Below are 11,135 nucleotides of genomic sequence, written 5' to 3'. Positions count from 1 at the left end.
TTCAAATTCCTAAAAGTCTTATATGACCCCAATTAATTTATAACTACCTTTGGGCTTAAAGAGTTAATGTATTACAGTTCCAGTTCAGCTGCAATATGATGTTTATTATAGTGTTTTATTATGTCTCATAAATTTTTGTTCATACTGTACCTGTGAGACACACTTTAGTCTATGACACTTGAAGGCATCAAAAGTCCCACGTCAAAATTAACTCTCTTAAGTGAAAAAATTTATGAACAAACATTCTCCACAGTCTTACTGGTGTAAGAACCACAAAACGCATTCCTGTAGTCATGAGGCCTTCCTGATCTGAGTCACACGCTAAGAATGAGAGAGAGAGAGAGAGAGAGAGAGAGAGAGAGGAGGAGGAGAGAGAGGAGGAGAGGGAGGGTCGAAGCAGAAAACAAACTGTGCTGAATGTGAAAGTAACAGCCGTATGCGTAGTGAGACATATCTTGTTGCTCTCAATGGATGGACGATACATTTTCTCTGGAAACAAATGTTATAAAAAGACCAAGATGGAACTACAGTTAACACAGCCCTGTTGACACAATGGACTTTCATCTAAAATACAGGTAGGTGTGTTTAATCACGTCTAAAATTGACTTTCTACATCATTTCTGCTGGCTTTTATTCACGCTTTTTAAATGAACTTCTGCACACAAATACATGTGACATGGCTTCCTCTTTTCTATATCCTTACGTCAGTGAGAGTCTTTAATTGCAAAGGAGACTGAAACATTTCGGACATTAATTGTTGTATGTGTGGCATTCCTGCTCAATGGTCAAGCGTTGGTTAAGTCTAAGGCAATAAAAAGATCCTGTGAAGTGTTGTGCAGGAACTGCTTCTGAAATAGACACACTGCCTGGACAAGAAATACATTCAGAGCACTTTTAACAACAGTTTCAGCGCTGAGCAACACAATACACCCAGACATGAAAAGAGACTGTGAGTTTAGCTTTTTAGACAGGCTCAAGACAACTGTGTTGTTTCCTCTATCTGGAAGTGAAACACTAAGGATCCTGACCTCATTTAGAGACTGCCTTCTGCTTGTGTGAACATTTTTTTCTTTTTGAGCATGTGCAGGATGATAAATTGGCCTAGAGTCTGTTCAACTTTATTTACAGGCAAGGAAGTGAAAATGATGTGCAGATAAAGGCAGAGAGGAGACCAGTGTTTACAAGAGAGGGCTGAAAAAGATGTTAGATTGGGGTTAAACTAACATCACGACCGCAGCGAGTTTTAACATCTCAGTGATAAAATGTGGCTCCATCACAGGCAGGCAGGCAACAGTGCAAATCAAGCCGAAATGAAAAGAGACATATCTGGTATTGTCCATAAGTAGCTCCAGTCTTTTCCTTTCTTTCTTTTTGTGCTGTGGAGGGTCCCCGGTGAGGTGCAGTGTCACAACCACAGATACTTCTTATCCTGCATTAGCAGACTGAGCTACAGTGACATGATAAAACTGAATATTTTACCCAGAGGGCAGTTCAGATATTGAGGACCCTTTAAACTTTAAACTTTAAATTCACTTAACCTTCTAAACTGAATCTACAGGAGCAGTAATAGCCTCAGCAAGCACATAACACAAGCTCCACATCATAGCAATAATTCCCTAAAAGTCAGTGGTGGAATGTAACTATATTGCAAGCATTTACTCAAGTACTGTACACTCCTCTGGTGTGCTTTACCTAAGCATTTTCATTTTATGCTACTTTACCGAACTACCTGACACTCATAAGTACTTATAACTTTTCAGATTAAGATTTTACATGCAAAATATATCGGCAGCTTATAAAATATGATGCCACGCTTGACTATTAAACTAAACAGCAGTGTATTAAGTGCATAAAGTTGATATTTAATAAGTCTAGATTTAGTTGATAAAACTTCTGTCCCACCATTGATGAAAGCAGAAGTGATATGGTTTCCTGCCAGCTCTGAGGCTTCCCTCTTAGTCACTTAAATTGTTGACGTGTTCATAAGAGATAAAGGTCCTGGGTTATCTGACTGCCTTTAAAGAAAGAGATTATGTCTAGTATGAATGCTCTGCTTCCTCAAGCTTCTTTGGTGGGACTGTTGACCTATAAAAACACATGGGTTAGGTCTTTTGAGGGTTTATGTCACTGGTTAGGACATATATAAATAGGTGTCATTGGTTAGAACAATGGTTACAACCCTTTTTCTGTCTGATGTACCAACACCTCAGATAAGCTCAGACTCTTCTACGGCACCACCAGCTGTTTATCCATGACTATTAGCTAACTGCTTCAGCCGGGTATTTCATTGCTATTTCAACTGTTAAATTATTTATGTTAGCTAACTTGGCCTACTTCAGCTGTCTGACTTTTATCTAACTACTGCCACTACCCAGGGATCAATAAAGTATTCTGACTCTGATTCTGATATTCAGACATTTATTTGCCTTTAATTAACCATTTCAACTGTTTTTATGTTAACCTGATTATCTTAATCTTCTCGAACTGTTTATCCATGGTTCGGCTGACTATCGCAACTGTTTATCTATAATTTTAACTAATTATTTAAAAGGTTTACTCATTACCGTTAGCTAACTATTCCATGACTTTAGCTCACCATTTCAACTTTTATACATTACTTTTAGCTAACTTAGTCAGTTGTTCATCCATTACCTTGAATACTAGGTTAACTAATCATTTCTGCTGATCATTCATTACTTTTGAATAACTATTTCAACTGTTGATTCATTACTCTCTTGTTTTTTATGTGATTTTAACACACCACAGCTGACATAATTGGTTCAGGGACAACAAACTTGCTATGAAAATTTTCTAATAGCTGAGCTCTCCACTGGTCCTGGTAGTCACAGAAATGCCCCTCAACCCGTAACCATTGAATTATTGTGTTGGGAAGCACATCTAAGTAAATAAATGTGTAAATAAATGTGTAACTATTCTGCACGATAGGGTGTATTGCCTCACTGTTTTTTGTCACTAAACAGTATAATTCCTGAAAAATCAATGTGTCATCTTCCAGTGTCAGTTACATGAATACCGATTTAATCACATTATTTAGATTTTGCCACAGACAGGCTTTGGGTCATGATAGACATTCCTTTCATGACTCTGCTGTATCTAATGCAATCGCCAATAGATGCATGGCTGCTGTCACATGAAACCACTGGATCCTCTTTTTGTTCCGATCCTTTGTTCAGGAATCTCATGCATGAGGTTTCAGGAACTTGGGGCTCTGAGGAACTTTTGGCATTTCAGTTTTTCAGAAATTCTTAATAAGAAATGGTAAAATGTCTTTATTCCCACTCTCTCAGACAGCTGCTGTCTATCTCTTATCAGTGTCAAATATTCCAATTCACTGAACTTATCATGCTCTGTTTCTCCTTTAGGTTGTGGTTACTTCTGAGATGATGGAGGACGGGGATGGACTTATCACTCAAGTGATGGAGGAAAGTGAGGTGGATGCTGAGATAGAACAAATCATTGCTCAGCCACAGACCAGTAACACCAGACCTCAGACCAACAACACTGGACCTAAATGGTCAAATGGTAATAGCTGATTCTTTATTTGTCTTTGTTTGATAATTGTACTGCCAAAGATGCTTAATTTATAATATAAATTGGATACTCACCTAGGCTGGTTTCTGTGAACAAGATAATGACCGTATCTATATGGGGTTCCATTTGTACCATTGTAAGTACTGTTGTTGTACGCTGTCTTTGTTAAGTACTAAGTGAGTGCACCAATCAAATTAATCGCAAAAATCCCAAACATTTTCAGACAATTGTTGAAAACCACTTGCAGATTTTAAATTTTATGGTGGACAGTGTGTCAGGGGCCTACATCAATATCCTCTTTCCAAGGATCAGCACAGGGTTCAATTTATCTCTCAGACTTATTAAACACTCATGATGACTCAGCTGATAATTAATTTCCCATATAGCTACTTGAGAGGGGTTGATGATGTTTTTGTGTGTGTTTTGTGTGTTGTTTTTTTTGAGGCGGTGGCAGGTTCTTGTAATGGAGATCCTGCTGTCGTTTGTTCTCTCTCTCAAACTCAGGTCAGTGTGTTGTGGCAGTGCCGAGCTGTTCAGTGCTAAACCCCAGCTTTGATCTCTCTCTGTGCCGGGCTAAACTGGAAAATGATGGCTTCCAGGTGAACACGCACATTGAAACAACTTACTCTGGTGCTGATATCTTTATTTTCATTTATGTTTATTTCAGGTTGTTAATTTTTTTGTTATTTGATTATTTATCCCGTTAGATTCCCGTCACAGATATGGAGGTTCCGCTGAAGACAGCCCTGGACCTTCCCTCAGTCAAGAGATACATGGTTTTCAACTCAGCTATCTTCCAGTTAATACTGGCGCCGGTATGATTGTCCACTTCTATTGACTATTTACTCAGAGCTCTCTAAAGATTTGGTATCACATGTCCATAAAAATTGTGAACTTGTAAGAAACAGATGGTCAGCAAAGAACCACAGGAGGCCCCGGAGATCCAGACTTTCACTCCTAAGTTTGAGTCAGTTACAGCAATTTGCGGTTTTAACTTTCACCACCATTTCAAAAGACACCTCTGAGTTAGCGACAGAGCTGGAGCAAGGCAGCAATTAGCTAAGCTTTGGAAGAAGAAGGAAACAGTTAGATTGGCTCTGTCTAAAGGCTCAAAAAAGAGCTTTCCAGTGCCTTTGAAGCTAATCAGTTCACACACTAAATCTTGCAAAAACTTACATATGACATATTTTACCTAGAGGTATGAGCTTAAACCATTTCCTGACAAACAAAGGACAAGTGCAGTGCCTTCAGGGAATCTCTGTAGGCTGCTCGGTAACCTTATGGTTTAGACAAAAGTGATATAACATGCTGCTATTTGTATTTCACAGCTGCTGGACCAAGTCTGACTAGCTGTTTCCCTCTGCTTTATGCTAAGCTAAGATAATGCACAGACAAGAGATTATATTGATCTTCAGAACTTCACAGAACGTTTTTTTGTTTTCCATCCGTTTATATTTACAGCCTCTCGTCTCCTCCAACAGGTGCTGTATGTGGTGCTGTGGTGCGCCGTGTTCTCCACCCTCCACCTTTTCATCATTGTCAGCGACTACTGGGTCCTCTGTCTCGGCGTCAGTCTAATCTCCATCGTCCTCACTGCTGCCATCATTTTTGTCCTCCACCACAGTAACAAGAAGGTAAAGCATGTCTGTTAACATAAAATGAGTTTGCTGTCATACTGACGTCTTCATGTTGGATCATTTGGATTTATCTGAAGAGGATTTCTTTAAATGTTGCCACAGTGATTTGAAACTTGTTTCTTTGTCTGTTTCCCTGTCAGCTCAACATGAACTTGGACGTTCGGTTAATACAGGTGAATGAGAGGATGATGAAGCACAAACTGCTGGTGGCCGTAGCTGACTGGGTGCAGAACTGCGCTGGAAACATGCAGGTTGTTCTTATAAAGTCAGAATGACACTCTGAGAAGAACACAAGTGTTCTAGTGTTCTTTGTAAAATACATTTGTTCATGGATATTGCTTAAGTAGATACACAGCTTTTGGAGTGTGTGTGAGTGTGATTAGTTTATAGTAATGTTTTAAAATTAATCTTATAGTCCACAAAACAGTGTAAAGTAGTTAAATATTAAAATCCAACATACCATTTTTATGGCACCTTTATGGCTGCACGTGGATCAAAACTTCATAGACATTTCCCAAAGATTTGTTCTGATATGTTTGGTACCTTTGAAAGAGACTGTGATCTTCACTGGAATGTAAAATAAGATTGTTCAGACAATGCCTGCCTGCTCAACATGACTTTGTGAAGATGCATCAGTAATCCATCAGTCAGTAACTTGACCAATGGACCTGCAACAAGAAGAAGCTGGAACTGTGTGGGCTAACTCACATGGGCCACAACAAACAACATGTATCTTCATCTTCGTGATCTGTCAGCGAGTCAATAAATAGGTCCATTTTACATGCAGTGTAACACAAAATGTTCTACAGTGCATAAAACAGGGGAAGATTCTGTTTATAGGAAAATTTGGAGGTCTATAATTAAAGAAAAAAGAATAATGGGGATAAGGACGGATGATAATGGATGATAATACCATTTAGGACTTGTACTTGAGTGCATTTCCACTGACCATGTAGGAGTAAAGAGCTTTGTGTGATCAATACAAATGTTCTTCTAATAAAATGTGCCAAAATTTGAGATGTGGGTGGTGATTTAATGGTCTGGAATCAAACTAGTACATCAGTAATGACAAACAAATGGAATAATTTTTCTTTTCTGCACCTACTGACACTCCTGTATTAATCTATATGCTTGTCTCTGCAGCTGTACTTTGTGTACTGGGACATGTCCCACTGTCTGAGGACACTGACTGAAACTTTAGAGGAGCACAGCTTTGTGAATGACATCCAGGTGAGTACATCTGTCGCACTGTTTGTCCTCCTGCTGTTTTATCGATTTTTCTTGTTCACCATGTTAGTCCTTCCTCAAAATCAATAAAAGCACAATTCTAGATGCTGCTGAGAGGATATTTATTTCTCGATATCAGGGCAGCAGCAGTTTAGCCTTCAAAGGATAGCATCACATTCCATAGCTTTCATCCTTGAAGTGTGAATGATCCAATCAATGGCAAACTTTCAGCAGAACAAACTGAAGAAGAAAATGTCCCATCTCGTCCTCGTGACCGATGTGAAAGCTGCAGACCCCGAGGTGGGTGAGCTGGATGAGGAGCAGGGCTCAGATGAAGAGAGGCCTCTGCTGAGAAATGAGGAGACAGGCTGCAGTACCTCATCCTGCCAGCGGGAGGATGCCAAAATCACCACCAACTTCAGTCTCATCCCTGATGCATCTCTACCTGCACAGGTATGGAGACATGATGATGCAAAGACTTCTTTGTTTGCATACTGAAGGAATTCATGTTGGAGCCTGTGCGTTTACTATCGAAATATCAGAATAGTATAGATATAGAAGAAATCACAATGCTGCAAACTATGTCAATAAACATTTATCTTTTTTATGGTTTCTAATTAGTCAGCTACTAAGTTAGTCGGTTAAGAAATTTTCTTAAGCATAATATGGAAAAATGGAAAATGCATACAGGAGCAGGTGTATATGTTTTATTATTTTTATGGCTCATCAGTGCATCAATTAAGAAAGGATTTAAATGAAGAGACAATACCTGAGCGTTTTTATTTATGTTCACTCAGGGTGTGTCACGGTAACAGAAGTCTGTTCTTTGGCACATGCTCTTAGACTAATGTTGACTTTACTGCGTTCACCCAGAACAGTGTACACAAGTGCTTTTTCATTCTCAGGATACTTATGTGTTAATGTATTGATTGTGCAGGCTAGAGCCTACCAGCTGCTGATGACTTACAGTGCAGCTTACGTGAAGCTGATGGTATCTGAGAAGCTGTCAGGACAGTCACACCACCGCCTGCGTAACCAGAGGAATCACTGCACCTCCGCCCCTTTATGCCTCTGCCAGTACATCAAAAAGGAGATCCTTCAATGAGAGAGCTGTCAAACCATGAATCTGGTACATGGCACTGTTGGACTACATTGTTTTTTAAAAAGGCTTTTGCTTTGCACACGTTCTTCTGCACGGACTAACTGACATGTAGGAGCAAACAATTAGGTTACATGTTTGAAGACATTTCCATCAAATAATGGATGTGTTTGGAGCTTCACACTCGTGACACTCTTGATTTTTCATTTTTGTTTTTTCCACGGCTGTTTCCGGTGTACCTCTGCTGCTGTTTCTGCGCCAGCTCTGCTGTGTTTGCACCACCTGGACCCTTGTCCATTTGGTCCCAGCAGTCTCTGCCAAATGCTGTCACACTGAGGACACACTGAGGTCTATTCCAGCTGCTGTAAAACAATATTTGTACTCCTGTACACATGATAACAATGGCCTTAGTTACTGCTGTTGAATTCACTCACACAAATAAATTTGTAATGAACCTACAAAATTATACAACTTAATTTTCAGATTGTAGATTTTACAGTATTTGTTTTCGTCCTGAGTAAAAATGTACTTAGCAAGACTTGTACTGTACTTCTGTCCTACACTTTGATATTTCCATTTTATGGTACTTCAGTTTAAGATTTTATATTGAAAACATACAACAAGCCTATAAAATGCAAGAGACTGTAAAATATAAGCTAATGCATTTCAATCTTTTTGTCTTGTGACCTCTTACAAGAAGAACAATGATGTCTGTGAGTTTCACCAACACTTCTCCACTCAGCATCACATGGCTTTATTTAAATAACAGCTGGAGGCCCAAGCAGATGCAGTGTGTGTAACAATCCTAAAAGAGGGTCAACACAAATCATTGGTTTAGTTTTAGTTTCCTGGCTGTATTATCACAACGTCACCAGCAGCACAGAGCCCTGTGAGTTAGTTTTGTGTTCTCACACCTTTGGTTTTATCTGTGTAGGTGGAATAGTTATCTGTAGTTGTATATTTGCAGGAGGCTGGAGGTTTATTTTTCAACATTATTACATATTAGCAGCCTCTACCCATCAGTCCTGATGCTGCGGCTGAGATGGCAGCCCAGCGAGAAGGCTGCAGGATGACACAAACACACACAGCAAGACAGCCAGCGTGGCCCACCCAGGGGAAGCTGGGACTGTGTGATGGAGGAGAGAGACTTGCAGCGTGAGGCCAAGTTAAATGATCTCAGAGATGCTGGGTCTCCTCGGGAGGCTAAATGGCCATCTGTGATCCTGCACACACAGGCTGGCTCAGATCCCACCTTTAGTTTCTTTCTTTTCCAGTGGCCTGGTTGGGTCCATAGATCAACGTTTAAGATGCATGAATGAAATTATGCATAGTTTGTTAAATAACAATCAAACAATAATGTTAAAAGAGTCCAGAACCATGCTAGCAGCTGTGTGACGCCATACTTTGAGCTAAATGCTAAAGTCAGAATACTAGCATGTTCACAATGACAATGCTAACTTGCTGATATTTAGCAAGTATGATATTTGTCTTTGGATGTTTTAAGGTAGTTCTTTTGATTCTTCTAAATACATCCATGTTTACTACCTTAGTGTTAGCATGCTAACATTTGCTAATCGGAACTGAACATTAAGTACAGCTGAGGCTGTGTTAGTTTGTGCATTAGTTTTGTTGCTATCCAAACAAAAAATAAAGTGGTGGTCAAACTGAAGTGTTGACCTAATGATGGATCAACAAAGGTACTATTATTAATCTGTACCAAATTCTGAACGAAATTTCATGGCTATGCATCCAATAGTTGTTGAGACATTTCAGTCACACCCACAAATGTCTATCTCATGCTGGTGCTGCAGGGAGAGTTAGGCTGTCATCAGGATTGAATGACTATTAATGCCTGCATAAAATGTTGTAGTGTGTTTAAATTTCAGTTTGCAAAATATAAAATGCCTGGACAGAAAGGCATAGTCATTTTTATGTGGAAAGCTACAGATGATGCACAAAAACTATAAACAGGCCTATATGTGGAAAATAAGCAGCTTTAAAACACAAACCTGCAAAACCCTGTGATTAGATAGTGATAGTGAGAGATACTGTAGTTCATGTTCTGGCTGAGAGAGGAAAAAGGGAGACAGTTAGGGAGAAAACCGGGGCAACTATAAATAGCACCTTGGTGATGAGGGGAGAGAGGAGAGGCCACAGAGAGAGACTGAGAGGATGGAGATTGACTGAGAGGTGAAAACAGCCTGGAAGAATGAGACACCACCTTCACCATCACGTTGTTCACAACCCAAAATTATTCTTTTATTCGTTACTCCAACAACTGAAGTCAGAAAACAACCAGCGCATGTGCAACACAGCCATGAATATAACTACAGTAGTAAACCCCAAGAGAACCACGTGTACACAGGTAGTTTTTGGCTCTTTGAACAAGCAACCTATCGCATTTACAAGCTTGAAAACAAAGAAAAGAATGTAATGAAAATTAGGAACACATCTCCCAGTAAAGTAAATGTGCAGTAAAGAGCCATTCATGTTGCTGAGAAGTCCAGTCAGAAAGCACACAGGGAGATACAGCCTATAAACTCTGTATAAACTAGATATGCTAGGAGTGACTCTATTCAGTAGACACTTACGCTTACTGCCAGAGCCTTCTGTACAATAATAATACTAAACAGCACTGTGCTTCACTTACTCTTTTAACACGAAAATATCACGGGACTATCATATAACTATGGGCCCGTACTTATCGAACAGTTAAAAGTGAAATTTAGAGCTGAAGTGGTTTTCAAACGTAAAAATCCTCATCTTCTTCAACTTAAATTAATGCTGTGAGATTGTGAGAATGAGAGCCAAATGCTTTCTTGAGTCAGTATACAGCCAGGAGCCGGTTAGCATAGTTTAGCAACAGGGGAAACAGCTCACATGGTCCAAAGGTAATAAAACTCAGCTACTAGCACCTCTAGTGCTCACCAGTGAACATGTTATACCCCTCTTATCTTAATACATATAAAGATTGAGGTGCAAAAACGACAATTTACAGGGGCTAAGAGGTGATTTTTGTTGCCATTGGATAGAGCCAGGCTAACAGTCCCCATATTTCTAGTGCTAAGTGCTAAGCTAACCTAACATAATATCTCCTGGCTGTAGCCTAGTTTAGAGTTTAGTCCACAGACATGAGAGTGGTGTTGATCTTTTCATCTAAGTTTACTCTTTCATTTCCAAAAATGAGGGACTGTTGTTTTCAGAATAAAAGCTATAGCTAACTAGCCTGTTAGCCTGTTAGTCATATCTACTTTACAGGATTTTACTTGTTACTTTTTGTTCCAGCTTCAACCAATTACCTTCAATATTTTGCCTGTTTATATGTTTATACTATAAATTTCCTTACATAAAAAAATATTTGTCAAAGATTAAAGTGAAAGAATTTTTTAAATAATAAATTGTTGGGTAAATCCTTGTCTCTGACTGGATAATCCTGCACTGAGCACACCTGTGATCAATCAAGTGATCACTGGAGGGCTGTTATTAAAAGATACTTGCCGTAAATATATCACTTAATAAATGTGTGTTATTTTTCACAATGAGCAAAGAGCGTTTTTACTACAAAGTTAGCTTTTAGGAACATTCTCAAATGCAGTTTTTAGATGTTAGAAAAATACGGA

General features: G+C 39.2%; 1 protein-coding gene across 2 annotated transcripts; it reads left to right on the top strand.

The window, feature by feature from the left end:
• The first annotated feature begins 409 nt into the window (after positions 1-409).
• Positions 410-9,570, top strand: LOC124074234 (transmembrane protein 268). Of its 2 annotated transcripts, none has more exons than XM_046416909.1 (9): positions 410-575; positions 3,384-3,543; positions 4,057-4,151; positions 4,260-4,367; positions 5,034-5,186; positions 5,330-5,440; positions 6,333-6,419; positions 6,651-6,869; positions 7,354-9,570. In XM_046416909.1, the coding sequence occupies exons 2-9, from the start codon at positions 3,402-3,404 to the stop codon at positions 7,519-7,521; spliced, it is 1,083 nt and encodes a 360-aa protein (XP_046272865.1). In that variant the 5' UTR covers positions 410-575; positions 3,384-3,401; the 3' UTR covers positions 7,522-9,570. The 2 variants fall into 2 exon arrangements, with proteins under 2 accessions (XP_046272865.1, XP_046272864.1); XM_046416908.1 differs by having other exon boundaries at positions 411-575; positions 6,648-6,869.
• Positions 9,571-11,135: the final 1,565 nt, after the last annotated feature.

The sequence above is a fragment of the Scatophagus argus genome, chromosome 17 (assembly GCF_020382885.2).
Source record: "Scatophagus argus isolate fScaArg1 chromosome 17, fScaArg1.pri, whole genome shotgun sequence".
Lineage (NCBI taxonomy): Eukaryota > Metazoa > Chordata > Actinopteri > Scatophagidae > Scatophagus > Scatophagus argus.
Note: the sequence above shows the minus strand (reverse complement) of the source record. Positions and strands in the feature narration are given on the sequence as shown.